At 45.4% G+C, this 27,481-nt stretch overlaps 1 protein-coding gene across 1 annotated transcript in view; it reads left to right on the forward strand.

The window, feature by feature from the left end:
• The window catches only part of efnb1 (ephrin-B1), a 59,521-nt gene extending 32,499 nt beyond the window's left edge, over positions 1–27,022 (forward strand). The window contains exons 3-5 of the mRNA XM_069670105.1: positions 14,173–14,265; positions 20,664–20,780; positions 23,022–27,022. Coding sequence (XP_069526206.1) covers positions 14,173–14,265; positions 20,664–20,780; positions 23,022–23,410 — 599 coding nt within the window. The 3' untranslated portion in view covers positions 23,411–27,022. The remainder of the gene's footprint in view (positions 1–14,172; positions 14,266–20,663; positions 20,781–23,021) is intronic.
• The last annotated feature ends 459 nt before the right edge of the window (positions 27,023–27,481 follow it).

Raw genomic sequence — 27,481 nt, forward strand, 5'->3', positions numbered from 1 at the left:
CAGCACATATCATCGTTTTTCAATTAGTAAAATCAGTGGTGGGCTGACTTCAAGTAGCTGTCATTGATGTTGCAGATTAGAGTTTTAAGCAGTAAGCCTTAAAGGATTCCATTTTCAAAGTCATCCCTGCTAACGGGTCAGGTTAGCACCGGTGGAGCAGCCTGGCCTGGGATAAGGAGATTTAACCCCCCCCCACCGTGAGGGAATATGGCCCAGTGTTTATTAGAGTGCCAGTGTAATATATGACTTTCTGCTTGCTTTGCAAATCTATCCAGGCTGCCTCCGCTACTTCTCCTTTGGATATTTCATTCAGAGAGGGTTAGCAGGCACAGCGTTATTGTCGCTGGTTATTGCCTTTCGTTTATTACAGAGGAGTTTGTTTAGAGTGGAGGGGGGCGTGTGGGGGTTTGGGAGAGGCGGGGGACGGGGGGCGTGAGGACTTTCTTTTAGAGGGAGGGCTGCTCACGTGGCTGTACAAGTGAATGGTAACCATTGGTTACGAGCTGAACCGTCGCTGTTAGATGAAGCTGATATATTCATGTATTCATCTCAATTAGTCCGCTTCGTGCATCTTCAAATGCAGACACTCATCCCTCCTCGGCTGTGCTCCATGCTTATCTTATTAGAATATTTTATCCTACGTGCAACCTCTCTCTCTCTCTCTCACGCGCGCTGTCATCCCTCGCTCCCACTCATCCACCCGTCCCTTTCTTCTTCCATTATATTTGGAAGTAGTGCGAGTGTGTGCTTGTCTGTGCGTAGAGGTGCTGTGGGAAGTCTGTGTTTGAGTCATTTTTGTTAACCGATATCTAAGATCTCCTTTCAGCGCGCAGGCCACGAGGAGACCACAGAGCGAACTCTGCGAACAACAAAACTGTTGAGTTTCTTTTCCCCCCGCTCAGCGAACAAAAACCGTGTACGTCGACGACTCACTCTTTTCTCTCCGACGACTTTCAGTTGTTTAAAGTAGCTTCTTGGTTTTCTTCCACTTTATCCGCTCTGTAGAAACCATCTCTGTGGTTTTGCAAGCCCTTAAATAGCTTCAAGCGAAAGGAGAGGAGACATCTTTAGACTGCTGGAGGGAGGCATGTTTGGAGTGGAGTCCATGGTGATTTGGAAAAGTAAATGTAGGACGCGAGGAGATGAGCATCATTGTCAATAAGGCAAATTATATCGGACAATGGTGTATTTCTGTGTAGAAAACATAAGTGCAAGATAAAACAAAGACAACCCATAATCTAAAACACTCTGGAAAAGCACATTTCCTTTTCCATCTGAGATGTCTGAGGTTGTTTGCCCTCTGCTTTGCCAACAACACATATTCTCAGTGTCTTTCTTCTGCGGCCAATAGCTAAGCTCAAATCACAGCTCTCTGTCTCTCAGATGGAACTCGCTCTCCCTCTCCACCATCCCCAGAACAGTGGTTTCTCTTTTCCAAGGCACACTCTGAAATGGCTTTGTTTTCCGACAGCCATTCAGTGGCACCCTCAGCTGAGGCCTGCCAAGAAGTCCGCCTCCCCGAGCTGGAGCCTGGGCTTGTTTACACAAACTCATCGGAGAAATATGGATGTGTAATTATAGAGGTTGTTAGTTTTAATGTCGCATCCTTGCTATGGAAACCGCTGAATGCTTGGTCAGCTTCGACGAGGGGCGGCTGATGAAACCCTGACCGGGGATGGCGTGAAACATTTCTGCGGAAAACGTGTTGGGGGAGAGAGAGAGAGAGAGAGAGAGAGAGAGAAAAAGGAGCTTCTTGATGGAAACGAATCAGCGCCGAGCAAAGCAAACAAACATGAATCACGAGGCGGTGATAGAGACTGCTGTGGTTGTCCAACGCATAAATACACAGTCTAAATACTGCTCTGCAGGCCGGGACCAAGCCCGTTTCTGTGAATTCAGCTCGGTGGCAAAATGTCCGTGTTCCATTCCAGCCCGACCACAAGCACACAAACACGGCAACAGAAGCAGACAAACACACAAGAGGCGTGTGCGCACAAACACACAGGCATAAATAAGAACAGAGCCACATAAGCAAATTCAAATATATATACACTCATAAGCTCTCACTAGCATGCAAATAGATGCTCACACAAAGACACAATGCGCTCTCACCAACCATCCTGCTTCTATCTGCAGCCATTAGCTTGCGTAATAAAAGCTGCTGAATGCATTGTGCATTAGTTGCACATGCACATTCAATTCTCTATATCCGAGCTGAGCGCGAGACATTTCCAGTCAGCGGTCCCATGGGTGTCAATGTGTATGCTGTCAATGTTTGTGCAAGCGTACCATGATGGATGGATTGATGGATGCTGGGGGGGGAGAAAGAGCGGCATGTCTTCAAATAAAAGCGTGATGTGTTTGCGTTCAGGCCGCCGCAGCGAGTTGATGATTTTGTCGACGGCGAGGGAACAATTTTTACTTCCCAAACACACAGGTCCAATTTCTCTCTCTCTCTCTCTCTCTCTCTCTCTCTCTTTCTGCTCCTCTTTCCCTTTTTCTTCTGCAACTCAATCTGTCTCCCCCTCCGCCTCGCCATTCCACCTATTTTCTCTCCTTTCTTAGATCTTACCCTCCATCCCCCCCGTCCCTCCTCCTCTCCCCATCCCTCCTGCACAGTGACAGATCCTTCAGGAAATTGTTTCGAGTCTGCCAGACATTTTTGTGTTGTAGCTGTTTATTTGTGCTGGGGGGGGCACGGGGAGGGGCAAGAGCCTCAGCTTCCCCTCCGCTCTCGGACTAGAGGTTAAGCTCCCGAACTCCTGCACCGCCCCGCGCCAAAAAACACTGATCCTCGATCGACGTGGCTTTACCGTGTAACCAATACCAGGGATGAGGAGAGAGGAGCACCAGAGAGGATGTAATCAGTGTGCGTGTGCGTGTGTTTGTATATGTGCGTCAGCTACCGGCTTTGTGTGTATTAGGATGTAATCAGCAGCATTTTCTCTGTGGTCGGCTGTGCTCTCTGATTGGGGTTTTGGCGAATAACAGGGGAAGGGAGGAAGCGTGTTTCTTTTCCTGCTTCTTGCGTTGCAGCCTGCTCGGCCTCGGAGCCGGAGGAGCCTCGCTGTGGTTTGGAGCCGCGCTCGGAGCTCTGGCGCTTTACACACCAGCTTCATCCGACCCCTTCTTTCTAATATAAATCCGTCTTCCTATCTGCCATCTCGGTGTCTGTGTGTGTCTGCTCAATCTGCTCTGACACGGGTCCCATGTTGGCTGCAGTCAGCTTTGTTCACTCGCCTCCATGTTAGCAGGTACAGGAGATTCCCCTAGGGTTTTTAGGCGCACAGGCTCACACAGTCACAGTCACAGGGACACACGCACGCCCACACACATGTGCACTGTCCTCTTTCTCTCTCTCTCTCCCTATCTCCGCCTTTGTTCTGCAGATTTCTGCTTTTGCGGACAACAGATGGGCTGACATCGACTCTCTCCTTAATAACAAGTACACTGTCTGTCTCTCGCTCCGTCTCTGACATCTCTCCCTCTCTCTCTGTCCATCTCCGGTTCTTTACCGTCTCTGCGCAGCGCTGTAATCTCTTCTGTGCTGAAACGATTCGTCCGTTATTCCTTTCATTCATTTATCAAGCAAAAAAACCCCCCGAAACATTCACTCTCTCCAGCCTCTCGACTGTGAGGACACGCTGCCCTTTTCTGTTTTCATTATTTTAAATTGAGCATCTTTTTGTTTTGGACTGCTGCTCGGACAAAATGACAGGGTCTGAATCATGACCTTGTGATTGTGGTCGCCATTTTTCATTGTTTCCTGGCATGTCTTTGGCTAGAAAATCCATGTATCCGAAAAATAATAATCTGCATGGGGAAAATAGTGAGCTGCAGCCCTAAATCTTTCCCTTTTTTGTGTTTCTCTGCCCTGATCATCAACCAGGCAGCCTCATTACCCTGATGGCCCTTTTTTCCTAACCTGAGCCATTACACTCAGCCTGTCTCTCCCCCTGCACGTTGCATCACTGCACCGTTCCCTCTTACTTAGAATACCTCATTGGGTTTATTTTGCATCTCCTATTTGCAATGGTAAGCGCTGAGCCTGCGGTAAGAGTTATTGTTTGTTTATTTGTTTGTTGCCCATCTCTGATGTGTGTTATTGTGCTGTGGAACACAAGGCTGGCTCAGTTGTCATAACTCTCTTCTGGAGGCCAGATTGAAAAGGTCAGCGAAAATGATGCTACTCTCTACACAGAGGATGAATGGACACAGTGTAGGAGCTTCACACGCTGATGAGCCACACACACACACACACACACGGACAGACACTCAGTCATCATAATAAATTTGCATAAATGTGCTGAAACACCCTCGGCCCCCGCGAGCACAATTTTTTAATGCACCAGCCAAGCAGCAAGTTCTCAGAGGAACTTTGTCCTACGCCGTTCATGTTGGTTAACTTGTTCCGGGGTTTTAGCTCTGGTTTCCCTTGGGTGTGTGTGTGTGCGCGCGTGTGTGTGCGTGGTTGCTCACAGATTAGCTCTTTAGTTAGTCTAGATTTTGGTGCCTCCTGGCCTTTGACATACCACCACTATCTCCCACTGCATTCCGATCCATCCCAGCGCTTCTTTTATCAGGCAGCGCAGGCTGATTTGTGGCTCGTGGACCTTCAGATCCAGGCAGGCGACTCCTCTCCGGAGTCCAGAGTCCCATATCACCTTTGTAGACGAGCACAAAGGCCAGAGAGAAGACGGAGAGGATCAGCTTTATCATCTGCTGGGATTTAGCGAGTGAACCGAGGTTCACCCTCGTGTGATTATCAGTGCAAATGAAGCAAAACGAGAACTTCAATGAGCGTCCTGCTGAGTAACAAGCTCACCAAGAGACCTTCTGTGTGCATGTGTCAGCTGATTACACACGTGTAACCTGACGATAGCAATACCACCCACTGATGTAGATGTTAGCGCATGTTTAAAGAACATAAGGGATTTATAATGGGCTAGGATTAATACAAAGGACATTTAAAGGACAACCAAAGCACTATCCTCTTTATCGCTTATAAACTTTAATTACAAAAGAAGTTCTTTAGAAAACTGTTAATTAGTTTGTTCTTAAAGTTTTTGTGTTTAAATCGAATGAGAATATTGTGAATACTTTTGCTTTAGGGGCAAACTAGTTTCCAATCATTTTAATAAAATGCACCCCTCATATTCTAAATATACCCACAGCCGGGAGCTCAAACGCTGGGTTCACATGCACACTGTTTTGTCATTCTGATTGAAATCCCTTGTTGATCGGAACAACTGTGCACATTAAGCATTCGGTTCGGCACCTTTTATATCAACTATCTTCTGTTCAGCGCAGTAGTTGCAACAGCGTGACGATGCTTACTGCTACTGTTAGCAGTGGAGAGGAGAAGACGGCCTACTCTGCGAAGCATAAGCTTATTACTGCCACTGCCTCCTCCTAAGACCAGAACTTGCTGGATGAAGGTCCGCAGCAAAGATTGGTGGCAGGTCTCTTAATGTGTGAATTAAAGATATGCCCTCCGAGGTTGTCCAGGTTAACTTGGATGCCGCCATCTTGTGAAACGTCCATCAGCACGCATGTACGTTAAAACGGAGAGCATGCACAGAAGAATGCGGTCAGGACGCAATCGAGTCAATTAGTTTACTTGGTACAATTTTTTGTCTGCTCGGTTTATGAAAAGGTTTAAATCTCTGCAAACGATCGGTTTGGGCCTTTTTATTCTGATTGAGGTGTTTATATGGAGCCTTTTTATTCGGTTTGAGCTTTTAAACCGACTATAATCAAAATATTAGTCTCCATGTAAACCCAGCGAGTGTCTAGATTGCAGGCTGTGATGCATGCCAGTTGTTCCAACTGTTTCAGCGCTCCTTATTTTCTATGTCATCCATCCCAAGCATTACATACGCTCGTAATTTCTCTCTATTATGAAATGTATGCACATATTTCTGTGCAGCCACTTCTTTCTGGGCAGTTACTCTTCATATTGTCAACAGATAGTTGTCTCTTTAGTCCACCGTTTCTCTTGGCCTCCCCCCAACTCTCCATGATGTTTAATGGAGAATGAAAAGTGAGGAATATGCTTCACTTCTCTGAGCATAACTTCCCCAGAATGCTGTCATCCCTTGACAAGGCCAAAGGAAATGCTTAACCAAAGCTCCAATATTATTACAAATACAAACTAGCCATGCGTTAATCTGCTACAATGAAGTAAGAAGGAGCAGAGGAAGTCATGTGGACTGCTTGCTGGTGTGGATTAGTGAGCATTTGGTGGAGAAGAGTGGGCATCTCGCCAACTAATACCTGTGATAAGGGAAACACTGGGTCTGTGATGGGATTAATGAAACGCTAATGTGTAACCCCCCTCTGTCTTTAGCAGGGATGAGACTCTGTGTACTCATTGATAGCTACACACACACAAGCACACAAACAAGCCTTAAGCGCGCACACACATCGGTTGAGCTCGAGATAAACAGTAACTCAGCAACTCCCACATGAACAATATTAACCTTTAGCTTTTTAGAGAGTGTGTGTGTGTGTGTGTGTGTGTGTGTGTGTGTGTGTGCGCTTCAGCATGTGTTGCATGTCTTCTAACCTTTAGCTCTAACCAATAGGAAGGTGAAATGCTGGTCTTTTCTCTCTGACCTATTTTCCCTGCTGCCTTCTGCTTATTCCTCTAAACACGCAACGTTTCAGCTGCTATTAGTCAAATGATGCGCTGTCTGCGAGCCGAGTTCAGATGCATGTGTGTGTGTGTGTGTTTGCTGGGGGTTTTTGTGATGTTTGTGTGTGTGCAGATCTCAGAATGTGTTTGTTCACCTGCTAGTCTTGTGTATTCAAGTGTTAATAAGTGTGTGTGCCCACCAGGGCTGCGCCAGTTTTTGTTTTAAGTAATCATCTAATTGATACGGAGCGACGTTCACAGCTAACAAAGAAAAATAACAGTATCCCCCTTGCCTGAGCTGGTGTGTCTCCTTTTATGGCTACATTAAGTCTGTGCTTTTTAGCTATAAACAACTGCTGGTCATTTGAAGCCGAACAGAGTTACTGCAGGCCACTTCTCCAGGCTGCTTCCCCTGATTTTACTCGGCACATGATTTGTGTAAAACTGCTGACGTTTTCTGCGGCTGCAGCTTGATGATATCGGTGAAAAGAGCCATTACAGCCAATTAGCTACTCTGTCATTAGGGAGGGTTGTGTGGGCTACTGGCAACTTCTCCACACAACAGAAACACATTATCGCTGAAAAAGCTGCTAAAGTTGAAATATCTAAAAATGTTCCATATTAGAAAGAGCAGTGTCGAGGCAGACAGCCTGCTTATGAAATTATTGTTGGAGGCTTCGGCTGCTGTCGCTGCTTCTCATAACTTTAATACTACATGCAACAGCTTATAGTATTATAAGCTGTAAGTCTCCCTCCCTCAGGTTACTCTGTTTTATTGTGCCAATCGACCGCGTACAAAATTCTATGATCTGAACTCCCTCGGTGCACACCTGTCAGATTATGTGGGGTTTTGGCTCAGAAGCGTGCTCGCACATTTTCAGCAGGCCTCTTCCATCATTCGTGTGTGTCGTGTGCGTGTGGAAGGCGGTGGCAAGGGGGGTGGCGGGAGAAAGGTTGAGGATGCGATGCGCTCCAAGATGAGTCTGTCTGCATCTGTCATGTTGGAGTGTGCTCAGTCTGTTCGTGTTTGAGACAGATGACTTGCTCCGCTCCCCAAGGTCCGCCTGTTATTCTGCGTCCTTTATCTCCTCCTGATCCGACAGACGGCCTGCACCCGGTGTGTACTTTTGCTTGTTTGTGTGTTGGCTTGAGTGTGCGTATATTAAAACTCGGCCTGTCTTGTGTGTTTCCTTGTGACTGCACATATAGGACATTATATGATTTTGTGTATGTGTGTGTGTGAGGGGATGTATTGGGAAGTTTAGTGCTGCGTACAGGAGCAGGGGGCTTTGCAGCATGCTGAGTTGGGAAATGGAGAGTGGAAAGTGCAGCGGTGTAAAAGCTGTGCCCTGCTGGATTCACCGGAGAGGTGACACAAAGACACCCGCGGCTAAATGATGCAGAAGCTCTCTGTGTCTGCAGGCTTTGAGGCTTGTACAGACACTCTCAGAGGCACACACAGACACTTTGGGAGGCGCTGACAGGTCCTCTGCAGAGGTTAAAAGCTGTCATAAGTAGTCTTGAAGCACAAGCCCAGTGGTGCTGGACACGGAAGTCCATAATGCCCAACCTTTGGCTCTGCAATCTGGGACTGTCTTGACTGATGTGCAGGGACCACACACTCGCAAGGACACACACACGGAACCCCCAGTCAAACTCATATATTCCCAAACACTTGAAGACATACAGTAAATGCAGACACAAATTTTGCACTCATGCATGTATCTGTCCGTGCATGCACACACACACGCTCAAACACACATAAATGTACACACAGACACACACACACCTCAACAAAGGGATGCTCAGTTGCACCGAGGCCAAAGCACACACACAACGAGACACTCAAGGGAGCATGCAAGAGAAATAGTGAGTGTTAGTGAGGCAGAAGCAAGCTGGCACACACACATAATCACACACACACACACACACACATATGCTTCCTCTGCTTCACAGAGAGAGATCACCTCCCACTTCTTCTTCTTTCCAAACTGAGCTCTCCTCCTCCTTCTCTCAACTCCTCACTTCATCACCTCCTTCCATATTCCCTCACCGACATATGCATGCACGCACAGTCACCCCCATCCACTGCCACACACACACATGCATACGCAAACTCGCACACACACTCGCATGCAAGTACACTTCAGACAGATCAAGTCTCACTCCTCCCCGGCTCGCACACTCTCTCGTCTTCAAAAAAAGGAATCTCCCGCTTCCTCTCCTGCCCCCCCCCACCCCTCACTCCTCTTTCCATCCCCTCTCTAAACACCTCACCCCCCAACACACACACCTCCACTTCACCTCCCTCCCTCACCCATGCACAGCACCACCACTCCTCCTCCCCCCCACCCCACGCTAGCCCATAGTGCTCTCTGCTGGAAGGATTTAGAGGTACCCTGTAATTTTGGTGCCGGAGGAGCTCTTAAGTCCTGCCTGATCTCCTGGCTACGCAGCCAGTTTGTGCGTGTGTGTGTGTGTTTGCGCGTATTTTTGTGTGTGTGCACGCACATTACAGTGTGTGCTTCTGTGCGTGTTAGCTGCTGTGGGCCCAAATGCTAACATGTCTGTATATTTTTTCGCAACCATTTCAAGTGTGGTTGTATTCTTGTGTGTGCAGCCGTGCGTGCTTTTTGCTTGCGTGTCTGTATGAGTGTGTGTGTGTGTGTGTGTGTGAGAGAGAGAGAGGAAGCAGTGTAATCAGGGCACAGGAGAGGAGCTCCCCCTCTGGCTGTATGCTGAAGCAGTGAGCTGAGCAACAGTTGTGTGCAGTGGGCCGCTAACCACCTTAAACCCTGACACTAATGCTGCTACCTGCTCGGCGTACACGCAGCCGAGCGGCTCCTGGGAACAGGCAGCACGCAGCGATATTAGAGCTGCTACATGGTGATGCTCTGCACAAACTAACTGGAGAAAAGCGCCGTTGTTGTACGTGAAGATGAGAAAATCAGCTGTGTCCCTGCACATTACTCCAAACCACATTTATTCAAACCTAAATTCAATATTGGGTTTTGAAACTTGCACTAGTGTCAAAGTTATTACTCATTTATATTGTCTGCCAGTTTTTATTATTTAAAAGAAACAGGAGAAGAAAACATTGGCCGAGCCGAGCGCGCCTAATTCATCTGAGATGATATGAGAAGTCTGAATGAATTTTCTTCGCCGATGCCAAACCTGTTCGGGAGGCTATGTGGGAGAGACGGCGAGCGAGAGGTTGGAGGTTGATTACTGATTTCCATTTCTATTTCGAGGACAAAGAAATGGAAGGCTGATGGGCTGGGACATCTATTTAGATCCATTTCATTCTGCCATAATCAGGCTTTAGCCATGTCCTAATACTCTGGATTAGAAAAGGTTCAAAGTGCAAACATCTAGATCCCTCAGTATTATTCCAGTCTGCCAGCCTCACTCTGAATGTGTTTGTGCGGGTGTGTGTGTGTGCACGTGCGTGCTTGCATGCATGCCAGATCTGCTGGGGAGGGTTATCTCTGGAATCGGGCCCATAAACCTAATCTAACCCTCTCTGTGCTCATTCAGGAGTGAAATATTTTGTGCAAATAGGCTCTCTTTTCCTTCTCCCCCACTTCGAGTCTGGTTCGCAAATGTAAACAAAAATGGAGATAGGAATATCGCAGGTATGAGAAATAGCCAATTCAGTTGTGCCGCTCTGTTTGATGCAGACACACGCGCCTGACACGGCTGTGTTTAACTCCCTGCTTTGCCTCAAATGGATGAAACAGCTCTGTGTGCTGCTGTTTTTCCTTGATGCTAAGTGTGAGTGATCAGATCGTGCTTGTGCCTGTTTATGTATTTAGCTTTCTATTTTTTTTCTGAAAATGTAGACGTTATTGCCGGTGGTTACTGTGACTACCCGGGTGCCTGCTCGGCTCGTCTAAGTGGAAGTCTGAATGCTGTGGAGAATGGGGGGGCGGTGTGTGAAAGGTAGCCAATGAATGTCACCTCTCATCCACTTTCTCATTAAACAACCTGCTCTCTGTCTGTCACATGGGCTGTTTCTATCCCCTCATTCGGCGCTTTGGGCAGATGTCGTGCACGACGGAACGTGCACGCTCGCATAGACAGGGGAGCACGCGCACGCACACGTACACACCGCACATCGTCGCTGTATGAAAGCGAGCCCCCCTGGGCTGGACAGGAATAATAAGCAGCAGATGATTCATGATGGAGATGGCGAATGTATTCAGCAGGACCACCTGAGTGACCTCATTTAGCAGACCTGAGAATAAATATAGACCACCGCATCGCACTCTAGCCTAAGCTGGTGTCGCCTCGACCGGTCGGCTCTGCGTCTCTCACACATCTCCCACTCTTCCCGTCGGGGGCAACTATGGCAGCAGTCTTTCCACTCCGCCCAGCACGTCCTTGTGAAATCTGCGTATATGCAAGCGTGTGCATTTACACACTCATGTTAATATGCTAGCTGGGGTGATGTATGTGTGGTATTGGAACAGGAGCCTTTGTTGCAGGCCAGATATTTCCCCTGTTAGGCTTTCTGTTGGCTGATACATTTGTTCTGTCGATATTTCCCAACATCAACATTTGGCACCTGGTTTCTCTTATGACTTCAGCAGCTGTAGATCTTTTGTTCTCCCACTAGTCACTCTGCGGCCAATGCTCCACACCCACAAAGAGGGCCTTAAATCATACAAAAAAACCCGCTCCGGAGCCGACCGCTTTATTAAAAAAAGCAACATTCCTTCATGCAATGACCAGTTCCTCCGGTATTCTGGACCGCGAAGGCTGAACCCGTTTGTTCCACCAAATCATTACCAGCAGAATGGGCGTTTCTTTGTTCTTCGTACTGGCGCTGCTTTATCCCCTTGTGTTTTTATCTCCGCCGAGACACACAGGAAGACCCAATTCCCCAGTTTCCTCTTTCCAAAACACGCCATGACCGTCGGCCTTTTAATATCTGGAAATCCAGATTTGGATTAACGTCAGAATGCGGGGATGAAATGAGGGAGAGAGAGAGAGAGGGTTAGAGAGGGAGGAGAAGCGGCGATAGAGTGAGTGAGAGGCTTTCAGATTAAAAAAACAAGCTGGCAGTGTGTCCTTGTTGTCTAGTAGGGTTAGAGCGTCTGACAAACCTGGCTGGCATCTCCTTTTGAGTGAACTCTGACATGACAGATGTAAACACACTGATAGCAGACAGCGGTTAAAATGATGAAATCCGAGTCTGTGGGGCTTTTTTTTATTCTTTTAATGCTCATCAGCTGTTTCTGTAGTCGATTGCCATCTTGAGTAGAAGTTAAAAGACGCATTCACACGAGGAAATGTAGTTAAAATTGAACACGCTTAATCGGATTATAAATTCCCAGCGGTTCAGTAAAGGCCTTAAATCGTTTGACATTTAAATGGCCCGATTACAAACAACATATAAAGTGATCATCTCTTTATAAATCCAGATCAATTTCAGTTGTTTGCCTAAACAGGAGCCGAGACGTGCCCACTTATCATCATGCCACATCAGTGATGCAGGGGCCCGCTCAGCCAGCCTGAAGGAATAGTTAATTTAGATGACAGAAGTAAGTTAACACTCCGCAGATTTGCTCTCCCTGAGTGGATCTAAAATTCATAGCATGACGCTCACTCTTAGTCAGATTATTCAAGCGCCTTTGAGCTCCATCTTCAAAGAGCTCATTTTTGTCTAACCTTGCCCTGGAAATGTAAAAAATTGAAAGAAGAGGAGAAACCGGCAGGATGAGGTCAGCACTCGTGGCAGCGTCTGGGCCGCTCGGTGCCGCGAGACGCTCTGTGCCTTTAAGACTGGAAACAGGCCTGTTCACCTCTCCGTCTTTGAATGTTCCCTTTAGAAGAGACATGCTCGCTGCATAGACTCTACATAAATCATAAGACTCACTTAGCCTTGAGTGTTCATTCACATTAATGTCCCACGTAAATTTCAAATCTTTTTGTTCCTGCTCGGCTCTGGGCTCGGCCGGCCCCCCCCCTCGTATATATTTCAGCGTCCGGTTCGGGCGGTCGTGTTGAGTCTACAGCCGGGGGAATTCGCCAAAGCGCTCCTGACACAGTGTTATCACAATGCTGCTCACAAATTATCGCGTCGCTCCGTCCACACTCACAAAATGTTGTGGTTCTGCTTGAAATTTAGAGCCTGGGTAAGATCTGATAATGAAACATAATATTAGTGCAATTCATTATTTAGTTTTCTTCAATTTCAGCGGAGCTCAAAGCCGAATTCCCACAGGGCAACAAATGTCAACATTAATAATTCTCTGGAATGACAAGGCATGAATCAACTAGATGAGCTTTTCCGCCGGCTGCAGCGCCAAATTTCAACACGGCTTGATATAACATCAGTTTATAAATGCATGTAGAAACATTGAAACATCATGCTAGCTGAGTGAGTATTACAGTGTTTGTAGTACATTGTTTGGACCCACCCAACCCCCCCACTCTTACAGCCTGTAGCTCAGTCTGCCTCCCTTTGTGCCATCATTAGATAAGCACCCTCTCCAAGACTATCTCATCATAATGAGGGTGCCATCTGAAGCAATCACCCAGGGAGATGGTCATTGAGTTAAGAGGGAGGGAAGGGGAGGGGTAGAGTTAGATACCGCAGATAAAAAACTAAATGAAGTGAAAAAACAGAGAGAGAGAGACGTAGACGGGCAGTGCAGGAAGAGAAACAAAAGCATATCGAAGGAAGGGAGTAAGTTGAAACAGCAGACTAAGCGGAGATGGAGATCATTTGGGGAATTCCAAAATTAGAGCTGCCATCGCATGCGCCCACACAGGCGCGCACCACACACACACACACACTCACGACTGCCTTGTGCGTAACTGCTCCGTGTTAAGGTCAGAGTCACACTCTGTCTCCCTAGGTCATTATCATGGGCCCTAAAATAGACAGCCAATTGTGTCACAGCGTCTGAAGTGAATGTGACATTGAATAAACAACCCTCGACCCTGAGCTCCTCGCTCAAGTCAGAGCAGAACACACGCTTTAAAACAAACGGAGAGAGGCAGACGCACACACGCACACACAGAAAACGCACCGATATTAAAATGGACGCACAAACATTAAGGAGGCATTTAGCTATCAGCACTAGCAGCAAGTAATGACACATGTGGCTCAGAGGGAGTAAGCTGCTCCAGGACTTGGCAAGCAGCTGGAACTCTCGCTGGCATGTCTCACTGCTCAGCTATGCTCAGACAGAACACACACACACTCACACACTCACACAGGTCTGACCATGTTCCTCAGCCTCTCTCTGTAGGTTCTAATGTTGTTCCATTCATTTGACTTCACTTTATTGTGTTAATGAGAGATACCGTAGAGAGGAGCCGGAGCCTGATTGAGGGTGAGAACGGCTAATCACTGGAACAGCTAATCAGTGCTTGTCGTAAATATTGATTAGTTCGGTGCGTTATGGACGTGCTCATTAACCAGTGTGTCATCTTCTCTCCTCCTCCTCCACCTCCTCCTTCTTTTCACTCCCTCTTCTTGTCCTTCAACCCTTCCTCTCCTCCTCCTCCTCCTCCTCCTCCAGCAACCTCCAACGGTACGGTCGAGGGCCTGGAGAACCGGGAGGGAGGCGCGTGCAAGAGCCGAGCCATGAAAGTCATCATGAAAGTCGGACAAGGTAAATGTGCACTCACCTCACATGTAGAACACAATACAGAGCTGCTGCCTTAAAGCCATGTTTCACTTTGGTGTGACATTCTCATTTATCGCTATGTGTGCCGAGCGTGACTTTGTCCGCCACCGGCCTCTGACAGGACCGCTTCTCTATGACGGAGAAGTTGTGAAATGAATTGGCCGCCAGTAACAATGTTTTTTTTTCTGATGTGACTTTTAAGAGGCATTGGCAATAATTTAATATTACCATTTATTTATTTATTGATGATATATTTAAATTATTTAATCATTTTTAAAAAATCAGGACTCCAAATGAATGATTCTCAGCAAATCATAAAAACTAAATTTAGTTTAATTTAACCTTTGAACCCAACCTTATGTCATGGGTTATTCTGCATACATTTGCATGTTAAATATTAAATATTTAAATCATTTAATATTTAAGAATACAGTGATAAATATCCCAGTCATGTCTCCCAGCCCTACCATTAGCAACCACTTAAAAATATAGTAGTAAACATAAAGTAAACACATGGTTAGCGCGCAGTTTAATTTCACAGCTTATAACACAAAATAGAAACATAAAAAATAAGAAATGTCCTCTTTTAATTTTTTATTTAAAAGACATAAGTGATACCAACACTTAACACTTTACAATGTAACATAAAAGGAGAAATTTATTGCTTCAGTTGACTACATTCACCAGCCGACCGACCCAACATCCACATAAAACATGGCAAAAATTCCCTTTAATGAATGATTGATATCGCAGAGTAACAGAGCTGCAATCATATTTAAGGATACACCATTACACACATTAACAAATCCCCACAGTGTGTCGTAAAATATTTATTAGCAGTTAGTCCAAAAATAGTTCCCGGCAGGTTGAAAACTGTATTTAATAAACTCATGAAGACTTGTTGAATTTATCTTTATTTATAATAAATAAAAAGTTTAAGCAAAAATAAACTCCTCACTCGACGTCACTTACTTCTTTTATTTTTCATCCTTCAGCCACGTCTTGTTGCCTTCATGGATGGAGTTTGCTTAATTAATGAGAGGAATACAGTATTATAATTAAAGCACATACAATAAACATTGTACGTAAATATTTAAACATTAAATCGCTTTAATATTAAATGGAATGTGGAATTAATATATAATATTAATATGAATATATAATAAAAATAAGATAATTAATGAAAATAAAAATAAATACTTAATATTTTTATTGAACACATTTATTATACAACATTATCTCAGCAATCATTTATTTGCTTTCTAAACAAACTCACAGATGTTTCACAGATTTTAGTCGTTCACAAAAACATTATCAAACAATAAAAAAATCATATTTTAAGCCTTCAGCTCCATTAAAGTGTATAACTATGTAACAGACTATTTATTTTTTTATGTATACTGTTTGAAAATGTTGGGTTTAAATGACTTGTTACCAAAGAAAACATTTTAGAATAGATTAGAAGTTTATTAACCCTGGAGAACATTCTCGTGCCAGGTTGCTCTAAAGTTACAGTAAAAAAACAGAAATACAGAATGACCAACATAAAAGTGAAATATACAATATAAAGTGTAAAGACATTACATAGTGACAATAGTACAATAAGATATTTACAGAATTAAGCTGAGTTAAATGTTGTATTTGCAGTAAAAATAAGAAGTAAAGAAAACCTTACATTGCATGAGGTAATGACTTAAGATGACATAAATATGTAATAGTGCAAAGTCAGTTTTAACAAGTTATATTGCACAGGATAGTGAATGTTAAGTAATTTACACATAGTAATAAATAAGTAGCAGTATTGCACATGATGATGCACTCTATAAATATAAATAAAGCCCCTGATATTGAGGGAGATATCGCACATGATAATGAACATAATATAACCTGATATTAAAAAGTGTTTTTGCACATGATATATTATAGCTGTAAGGGAGAAGTTACACGCGTCAATGAAAAGATCCTTCATGCTCCATTTTTCCTCCTGCTGAGCGGGGAGGAGTTACACAGTCTGATGGCCACAGGTAGAAGAGACGTCCTGTGGCGCTCTGTGGTGCTCCTCAGTGGTCTACCACTGAAGGTGCTCTAGTAGGACTCCAGTGGGGCTTGCCGGGGATGAAAGGTGTAAAAAAAAAAGTTTTTATCATCACTTTCAACAAATTAGTTATTTAGTGAGTCATGAAGACTGGATTTGTCTACTGTGAAAGCTTTTGCAAGACACCATACTGAGGTAACTATTGCTTTAATGTCCCTTGTTGTATAAGGCCATAGCAGGCAACAGTGGAAATCAATGAGCAGGATGCTTTATGCGCTGCAGTCATGGATTTATAGGGTCTTGCTTCACTGTTATGAAGCGCCCTGATTTGTAGGTATTTAGTTAAGTCTGCCAGAACACTCCCAACCAGTCTGTTTCTCCGTCTACAGTCAGTTTCTCAGTTGAAAATAATACTATGAATCAGTATCATGCTGCACAATTACTGCCACTATTAGTCCGATACAGTAGTGCTGAATAAACCATTTAGCAAACATAAACAGTTCGTACAAATAGTGAGCTCATTAAGAAATAACATCCAAATAAGTCATGACTTCACTTCCACATGGTAACAAGGCCTCTGATGTTCCTCAGCTGCTCCTCAGCCTGATTGTTCTGCAGCCATCACACAGCGAGGGTTGTTTGAATTTGGTACGTCAGTGCGCCGCCTAAAAATGCTGGAAGTAAACAAGCGAGCTTTGTTTGGATATTCTTGGACACAACATTTGGTTTGCATCATACATTTCACTTTTAGACGCAGTTTTACTCAATATGTGGACATCCATATCCTGCGTCTGACAGAGTACAGTACACAGATGTGTTACAGTGTAAACATTCCCCCCATCATCAGTGTGGTTGTTTTGACCAAAAGGAGACACTGAGAGGAACATCTGCCCGCCTCGATGATCTGATTCCAGCTTAAGAGTGGATATCAACATGTCAAAAATAAATTGAGACTAGCTGAGAAATCTTCAGTGTGTGTGTGTGTGTGCTGATATTTGAATGCTGGCTTGTGGGATGACAGCAGTGCATCCTGGCAGTCAGTGGGAGAATAGAAGCTAACAAGCTGCTGATGCTAGCAAGGTCTGAGTCGGAACAAATTCAGCAGATACAGTGAAAAATACCCACAATCATCTCACCAACAGACAGGCATTGCATTATCTCTCCATGTAGGTCAATTTGAGCATCCGACAGCCCCGGATTGCAACACCCGCGCCAAATGACAACACAGCTGCAGCGATGCAGCAACACAGGCTTTAACACAAAACTATTAACCGGGAGAGAAACAAATCCCTGAACTCACATTTAATGAGAGTTGAAAGGAAATGTCTTATTCGAGGAAAAGTTCTAGGAAAGTTCCTCTCAGCTCGACTCTGTTTCTGTGGCTGCCGGCTGTTCCTCAACTTCGCCAGAGCCGTGCGCTCATTTCCAAAACCGTCCGAAGCGAGCTGTCACTCACAATCAGTGTGCCCTATAAACCTTGTTAGAAAAGATGCTGTCGGCCCGGCTGCTACTACTTTTAATTCTATTTCTGTGAGAGGAATTTTTGATGCATAATGTGTCCGTCCAGCCCAGTAACTATTAGAGGAGAGGACATGAGGAATTAGAGCATCGGCTTTGATTTAACTCTTGTGTGCAAATTTAAGATGATTTGTTTCCCCTTAGGACTGCAACTAATGACTTTTTTTTAAATGATTGATTCGTGGGTTGGAGCTGATTATTTAATGGATTAATAAATGAATCTTTTACATGTCAGAAAATACTGGAAAGGCCAACATGCTCATACTTTTAAACTTGTTAAGGAGTGTCTGTGCTGAGAGGATTTTAATACTTCCTTTACCGCTGTTATCAAACCAGCAAACAGTAAAGATATGTATGGCCTCTTAAGATATAAGATGAAAATGTATTAATGTTTGTTATCTAGCAAATAACTCCAAATATTTCTCGCCTGTGAAATGTTAAAATGTGCTGCTCAGCTCTGCTGTGTTTATTCTAATGAAACAAAGTTTCCTTGTAGACATTTGGTGGGACAAAACAAGTCATCTGCACATGTAAGCCTGGTCTCTTTTAACACGATTTAATGGGCTATGAGATCAGTTAATTGAAGAAACTGTCAAAAGATAAGTGACTATTGAAACAGTTGTTATTTACAGCCTTATAAATCGACTCGCAGCCACTCTGGATGTTGTTTTAACAAGCACAAAAGAACCTGGGTTCGGCTTGGCTCTGACCCCAGCTGCTATTATGTTTAAGCCACATTTCCTCCGTCTCTGCCGCTGAATGCCAACACTTCCTGTGGCCAAGTCCCCGAGATCGCCCCATATGTCCACTCGCTCTCCTCTGTACTTTTCTCTATGGATTATATTTTGGTGACTCACCCGGAGTGCGATTCGAGCACATTCTTTTACTGTTACATTTTTTTATGGCGACACTCCCAGGCGCAATCACGTTGAATCATCTGTTCTGGGAAATGATGCACTCTGACACGTCGATATCTAATTGTACTTTAAATGCCTCGTGTTCCGTCTTTTGTCTTTATAAAAGATACAAAGTAAGAAAGGAAGTGAAATTGATTGAAGGGGAAAATACGTGGAGGCCATATTTTATACATCCATCGCTGTTCTGCACTCTCTTTCCCCTCCACCACATCATGTCACTGTGCTCATTAAAAATATGTTGACTCACCGCCTCGCACGCATCCCCCACCCCCCTTGTTTTCTCCCTCTCTACCTCTCCCAACATCTTCTCTCTCTTCTTTCGCTCGATCATTGTCTCCCTCTCTCTTTCTCTCACTCCTCCTCCTCCTCCCTCCGCCTTCTCCCTCCTTCTGGCGGTTTGGCAGTTCTGAGGTAGTTGCTGTCTGCATAGCTAAGGGAAATGTCAGCAGTACACACAGAAAAATGGGTCAGAACATTAGAACGCTCCCTGCACATGCTCAGTGACACACAGTGTTGGGGCTATGTGCACGATAGTGAATCAGATCACTGTGTCCTCTCGTATCCCCTACCACACATGAATGTTGCCACTTCTCACTCCTGTCTTTTCTCATCAATTATTGACGGTGCAAAACAGCTCACGGCTAAGTTCACCACTGCTGCAATCAGTGTGGAGCAATGCGGTGGTCTGGACATGGAGAAGATAGAGGAGGAGAGGAGATCAATTTGTTAATAGTGTGCCTATGTTTGCCAAACGCCAAAAGAAAAATGCTGCGCATGAATTTATGATCCCTCTTTGTCTTTCCTCTTCCCATGTTTCCTCCCTCTTTCGCCTCTTTTCTACCCTTCATGTCTTCCAGACATCCCCCACCAAAATCATTTCCCAACTGTGGTGGAAATATAAAATAGACTGCTAGACTGTCAGGTCCTTTTTTAAATCGCACACACATTCGCACACATACACAGTCATGCACGGCCACACGCATGCCAACAGGGACTAAAATGTAAATTGCCTCCCCACGCGCCCTCCTCCTCTCTATTTCTCACACACACCCCTTGAGCAGGCCTTCGGGCAGATGCAGATAAGGCCAGATAGAGGAGAGGCATCTGATAGCGTACTGTGGAATCCATCAGACCGGCTTCAGTAATAGTTTATAACTGTCTTCTGTCTGCCGGCCCTGCCCTCGTAAAAGCCACACCGCGGACCCACCAGTGTTTACCGCACAAAGACTTCAAAGTGCGTGTGCTGAAATCACAACAGACAGACAGATAAACTGTCTGTTTCCTTTGCGTTCCCCTCTGAGCTTATGCAGCCCCCCCCTCCTCTGCTCTTCTCCTTGTCTCCCCCTTCTCCTTCCTGTGCTCCTCTCCTCTTCAGAAGTGTGCCTCTTTCAGGCAGAGTTAAAGCCAGAGCAATAAATAAGGCATATTATGGCCTTTTAACGTGATGAATAATGTAAAACAATAAAAAGTTAATATATAACTACTTTACCCTCATTCTGCCATGCCTAAGTGTATTGTAAGAATATCCTAGGTGTGGGTTGCTATGTGTGTGCACACGTGTGTGTGTGTGCGTGTGCGCCTTGCTCTCATGAATGTGTCAGTGTTGGAAAAGCCTGTCTGAGTGTTTGCTGAAGGAGCTGCTGATGTAGATGTGAGCTCATTTTTTACGACAGGACAGGGATACTGGCGTGTTCCACAGACGTTCGCTAACTTGTCCTTCCTCTTTCTGTGCTTTCATCTCCACTTCTGAGACACTTTCAACACATGCAAAGATAACCTTCTCTCTGTGTATAAAAGACATATCAAAAGATAATAAAAAATAATCCTTGCAGATGCAGGGGAACAAGTCATTGTAATTCAGTACACGCATCTCGCCAAGGCTGAGTTTCTGTGTGTTTTTTGTTTTCCCACAGTCCCAAACGCAGCGAACCCCGTGGAGCCGGAGACTCCAGAAGACAACGCCATACCCGAGTCCAGTCCCAGTCCGCCTGACCGGGATCAAAACGGACCAGCGATGCCAGGAAACCCTGGTGAGCAGATTGACAGGCCGACATTTTACCCATAAAGTGCAGCCTCACACTCTTTGCATAACGCTTTCAACTCTCTGGAGTGCAAATATTTTAGTAAAATAAAGGTTTTTGAAATGTAAAAACAGAATGTTCACAGCCTCAAGGGCTCCTCTAATAATTAATCACAATTAGCCTGAAAAGAGAAAATAAAAATCATAGTTGAGTTTCCCTATGTAAGCAGTCTCTTATATGGATTTTTCATGCTGCAGGCATTCCTTTGATTTCTCGAGGGTCAACATGAGAAAAAAGGTGTAAAACCGATGTTGTAGAGTATGAAGCAACAGCCACCAAGAAGCAGCTTGCTTTCAAACAAGTAGAAACCCAGCCTTAAACAAACGCAGCTCAACATGCGCCGCTTTCCTCTTTCATTCAGTACACAAAGGGTGTGCTGCACCCAAGGAGACTCAAAGACACAGCCTTTTATTATATATCTTTTTAAACTTCATTAGACTTGCAAATAAATGAAGATTAAAAGCAGAGATAATTGAAGCAGTCACTCGAGCCTGCGCGGATGCTCTGGGCCCTCCCTGTTTCCTGTTTAGCAGCACCTTTCATAGCTGCTTTCCACAGGAGGCACCGCTCCTCAACTTTTTGACTTACTCCACAACTTTGCCGCAAACTTCCTCCGAGTACAGGCTGTTCTGCCTGTCCCAATGTGATAAGCCGTCCTCATTTAATAGTTGCTTATTTGACATTAGTTGCTCTATAAAAAGATTTCCTAATGTCACTTTTCCCTAAACCCCGGCTTTTACCTGTCTGCCATTGTTAGATCAGTGATTATGTCAAGTGAAGAAGTGGAGGGTGGAATGAAGGACGTGTCATTGTGGTTTGAGGGGCTGATATTTCAGGAATGAAATGTCTGACAGCATCTCTCCCGCTCTCTCCACTGCCCAGAATGTCGAAAAATTCCCCGCGCCTCTGATTTCACCGATAAGGCAGGAATCAGGAGCTTTCAGTGATGTCATTTAGACGTGATAAGACGTAAGGCGCAGTTATCCCCCTCCTCAATAAAAGCTTAAGTGCATAGTGGTCAGCAGAGTGCGGAGACACAGTCATTAGTGGGGACGGCAGTCTCCGGAGGTACGAGGCCTTTGTGTGCCTGGTGGGGGGGTGGTGGTGGACAGTAAGGAGGAGGTGGCGGTGGTGGTGGTGGTGGGAGGAGGAGGAGGTGAGTGCTGCTCTTTGGCAGCAGCTGCACGCATACATGGAAAACAGATTTGGTTCTTCTCGGATTTCAGTCACTGGAGGAGCCAGTCATTCTCTCTCTCATCCAGTAACAGCCCCCTCCTCCCCCGTCCGTCCTGCCCCCCCTTGACAAAAGGATAAAATAAAATCAGATGTTCAGATATGCCCTGCTCATTTTTTTTTCTTTTACCATATCTCACTTGGCCTTTGCCATTCAAAGGCGGCCTCGACATGTCATACAAGTTTCCCCGGCTCAATCCTATCAGGGCAGGGATCTTTGCTGTGTTGAGTGACGGCTGCGGATTTCATTAGGAGGCTATTTTGATGGAGCTAATTCTATTAGATTACATCAATGGGGCTGTTAGTCATGTAAAGCAAACAACAAAGGGGGATGTGATCACAGTTGATTTAGGCACAGAACAGTTAGATTTGCTCATGACAGGTCAGGGGCGGCTTCCTGTAAATGCTCTTCGGGAGTCTCTAAGGGACTGTATGAAAATTGCATGGGTGGGGAGGGATGCCGAATCTCTTATACAAATAAGCACGGAGGGAAGTTTCTTCACCCGCACCCTCTGTTAGAAAATAACCGCAATACCAAATACCTCCAATATAATATGTGTAACAAAAATGTTAAAATCCAGCCACTCTCTATTTTCAAGCGCGGAGCTGCTATACGAACTGTTATTACAGCCACCACATGTGTGAACTGTAACAGGCTCCAGCTTTGTGCCAAGTGCTTGAGCAATATATTTCCAGCCCACGCCTTATCGTCTGCAGATGACAAAAAGCACCTTTATGGAGCGCATGAAAGCCATCTTTTGATGTACCTATTTGATCTCTTTTGATACTATAAATCTCACAAGTATAAAAAAGAAATATGGGGTAAGGAAAAAAAACACTTTGCCATGTTTTTTAAAAAAAAAGTTAAACCATCCTCCCTCTTTTCTGAGCCTGTGCCCTCTATCATAATTTTCCCACAGTCCCTAATCCCTCTCTCTCTTTTATTTCTCTCTCCAGACCACATGAATCAGGACCAGTCTGGTTCCTCTGCAAACTCGGACGGCAACTTCAAATGGGCCATGTTCTCCGCCATCGGGGCCGGCTGCATCATCTTCCTCCTGCTCATCCTCCTCCTCGTCATCCTGCTCATCAAGATGCGCAAGCGCGCCAGGAAAAACGCCCACTCACAGCCCCGCCCCTCAGCGCTGTCACTCAGCACCCTGTCCAATCCCAAACTGCCCGGGGGCACGGCTGGCACGGAGCCCAGTGACATCATCATTCCGCTGCGGACAGAGAACAACTACTGCCCTCACTATGAGAAGGTGAGCGGCGACTATGGCCACCCTGTCTACATCGTCCAGGAGATGCCCCCGCAGAGCCCTGCCAACATCTACTACAAAGTCTGACACGCTCCGCACAGCCAGCCACCCCGTCAGGAGAGAGAATGAGAGGAGCGCTTGATTTATGTTCTTGGGAAGGACACTTTCCTTTGCATTTTATGGGACTTGATGCCTCTTCGAGCCCGTGTTATTTCTACCACCTGCTGCACAAATCTGGAGAGACACGCACTGACCAGTAACCAGCGGGGTTGTGAGCTGACTGTTGAGAGAGGTTTATTCTGTTTGTTTGGGTTGTTTGACAATCCCCCCCCTCCCTTCCTCCTCCTCCTCCTCCCCTTACCTCCCACCTTCTACATCTCCCTGATGCGCTCTGAATGGGGGGCGGGGCTAGAGCGAGCCAACAGATGGAACTCTAGCTTCGTGGTTCGCTGTCCCCTTTAACGGGCAGGATATAACTTATCTCAGTTCCCTGAAGTACAGTCTGTGCTACACCCAATTAAACACACCATCCTAGCACACTAGCCAGGAGCAGGCAGACACGGGCCCCGGATGCCACTCAGCCTGCAGTTTGTGTGCGAGCATAAAACGTGTGTGTGTCTCTGCGTGCATGTGTGCGTGTGTGTTAGTCAGGGCTCCGTGCTGGGCCAGGGAACTCTCCAGATAGCTCAGGTATCAGACACAGTGTGTGAAATGATGTGTTCCTCTCCCTTCGCACCTCTGATGTTTGCCTTACTTACTATTTTTGATGGAGGATTTCCTCGAACCCTGATTCAGTTCACAAAGCAGTTGTATTTTGTTAGACTTTTCCTACAAGTGCACAATGTATAGAGTTGAATAGATCATCATTATAACTCCATCAGTCACCTCCCATGTCATCCATTGTACTCACGTTTTTTTTTCCCTGAGAGCGTACCTTGACCCGGACTGTTGATCTCGAGGTGTGTATGTGTACGTGTGTGTGTTCTCCCTTCTCCACTGGTCTGATATGAGCTTTACCATTACCCTGGTATTTATGACCTACTTGTGTGTATTTGAGGGTGCGCCCTCTGTGAGTGTGTGTGTGTGTTTCGGCATGTCAGGACTGGTTTCGTATCTGGGCAGACTTATTAGCTTAGGTGCAGAACACTAAGTTACTGTATGGCAAGCTGCAAGAACAGGACAGACACACCGACACGATGACAGACAGACAAGCCGTAGATCTTACAACACCTTTCGTGTGCTCCAGTTGGCACGCATGGAAGGTTTTATGTGTCTGATGAGCTCTCTGGGAGCTGTTTTTTAAGACAGCAGGCAGGTTGATATCTGTTTGTTCTGGCTTCTGGTGCTACGGTGTAAGCATCAAATAGTTAGTTTGGTGCCTGCTGCCTGGGCGAGATGGGCGTAGGTTGGTGCTGATTGGCTGGCCTACATAGGTAGCATGCCCTATATATAAGTTGGATGGCGGCAGCTACGGCTGAACATTGGGATACAGTATCGTCAGATGCCAATTGGCTGCCATCTGTAGCTGAGTCGGTGGAGTGCGCAGTCGTGGCGTCGCCGGCGTGTGACTAATCTATGTGCCATCTCGGTGCCCACACTCACCAGCCGGGGAGGAGAGAGAGAGAGGAGAGAATGTTCCTGTGACTTGGCTTTAACCTGAGAGGAAGACGGTGTTGATGGGGATGAGGGGGGGTAATGGGTGAGGTGTTGGGCGGTGGTACTTTAGCATTAATTTTTCCATCCTCTCACCAGTTGTGCTGTGAATAAAAATGCTGTGCAGGATATTCCAGTCAAGGTGTTCAGCCGGCGAGGAGGACACTGCAGCTCAGCTATCACACAGCCCAGGGCAGCAGCACCGAGACAGGATTTACTGCAGCTGGGTGTGTGCGCGTGTGCACGCCCAAGCTGGCTTTCAGGTGCTGATGGTGTTCAAATCTGTCTGCGTGCACATGTTGGTGCATCTATGTGTGAGCGCTCATTTGTGCTTACATTTGCAGCTTTTTCTTTGCGTGTGTATGTGTGTGTGTTTGTGAATGTGTCTGTGGTCGAGCAGATGAACAGTCTTGTTTTGGGATTGGATCTAGGTGCTCCAAACAGTGTGGCTGCCAAAGTACGGAGCGCCGCAGTCCCAGTTAATGATGTGTGAGAGGAGAGGGGAGCAGATAAGGACAGCTATTCCTCAGCACACAGACACGAGCTGACGTTTGACGCACATGTGCACACACACGCACAGACACGCGAGACTGACGGGTCCAGGTTTATCTCCAGTCAAACGGTCAGACTGCCAGTTGATGTTTTTCCACCGGCAGACACCTATCATCCGCTGCCACATACTATTGCCATCCACGGATACACACTGCTGAGTTAAAAGGCAGCCCAGCTTGAAGACTCGGGGAAGACTCCAGTGGCTTTTGCGTGTCGTTAACCTCAGAGTTAACAACCTAAACAGCTGCTCGTGCTTTTGTGGTCCTGTGTTTTAACTCAGCATGCAGCCCTCAGTGGCCCTCTGTGAAACACATCGACATCAAATGTTTTTGTTTCGGATCGCTGCGCATCCACTCACCTACACCAGCCAAGGGAGTCATTACCAAATTACCACCAACCATATCTCATTTTTATTCATTCTCGTGACCACTTAATGTTATTCAATTGTTTGGGAATAAAAAATTAAAAAGAGAGAAATGTAAATATATGGATAGAGCCCAATTTAAGATGTAATTTCACCTGAACACTGCTCATAAGAAAAATTTAAGATTAGATTTTTGTAATGGAGGATGTTTGTAAATAGCTGTCTTTTTAAAGTGTGTTTTGTATGAATCCTTGCATTTTTGTCTCTGTTTGCAATATGTTTTTATTTCTTTTTCTTTTAGACTTCAACTGAATATTGCAACGGACACACAAGCTGTCTTTTTTTCGCAGCGTCCAGTATTGTCAAAAAAAGTCTTTGTTACCACACGTGTTAAAATAAATGGGGTTCAGAGTTTTTACATCGCCATTCAACAGGATTCTAGTTTCTCAGAAACTGTTCGGGACTGAAGCTCTGTCAGCGCGCCGCTTTGAAATGGATAGGTCATTGAAACTATGAATGATAAGGCCACTTCCCTGTTGGAGACAGCACTTAGCTCTGCGTATGAAGACTGTGTTATTCCACTGCCTTTGAGTTACCTACACCTTCCACTCCATTATAAGACGTAACAAAAACATTTTGGTGCAGAAAGATTAATCTCTTCTCAGTTTTAATAAGTCTATCGGGCTAGACGGAGAGAGAGAGAGAGAGAGAAAATGGGCCGCGTATGAGAGTGTGACCGTTTTGCGCTCGCCAATAAATCATCCGGTTTACACCACTCATTATCTCCCAGGCGGTCCTTTGTTTTAAAGTTGCTCTCTCCCTCCTTTCCTAATTTAGCTCAAAGATGTTGGCTCATGGTTTGAGCCCCACTGTAGGTTGATTTCTGCTATTGTTCAAAGCCACAGTATTATTTTTCAATGTGCATGTGTAAGCAAAACCTGTTGAATTTGTTTCCCTTTGTTTGAATCATAACTGTCAAGTTTTGTTATTTTATTTTAATTTTTTTTTTTTTTGCCACTCACTTTCTCGCCGCTTCTCAGCGTAACCTATTGGCACCAGCTACAATGGAAATAACGTTCCACCAGTTTGGAAACTACCGCATATTGATAAATAAAATTTTTCCCATGGAACTTGTTCTGGAGAGATGTTTTTATTTCCTACTCCGACTTTGTTCTGCATTTAAGCTTCAGAGATGTGGGTAAGAGATTTCATCTGCTGTCTCACTGACCACCTTGGTGCATGTTGGGAGCATAAACCAGCCGCCCACGCTCACTCTACTCCCCTCTCAGCCCCCCCAAAACCCTCACCTCAGGGGTCAGTGCTGCACAGATGGGTTTGTTCTGATACATTAGTCAGATTGAAATCACAAGCAGGCTTCATAAATTCATATTCGGGGAGTATGGACACGCCTTTTTGCATAGTAACTAATACCCGTATCAACCCGCTCTGCCCTGGTGTCCTCCAAAATTACATTTCTTCATACATGATTAAATCTGATTGGCTGCACTCGGCATTTCCATTGCGTTTTGTCTGAAATTACAGTCTGCATTTAGCCGACTGAGGAACAAACTCCGGGTCCTCTGTGAAAG

This window comes from Semicossyphus pulcher, unplaced genomic scaffold (assembly GCF_022749685.1).
Source record: "Semicossyphus pulcher isolate SPU_LCO1_2020_fin unplaced genomic scaffold, fSemPul1.0.p SCAF_2, whole genome shotgun sequence".
NCBI lineage: Eukaryota > Metazoa > Chordata > Actinopteri > Labriformes > Labridae > Semicossyphus > Semicossyphus pulcher.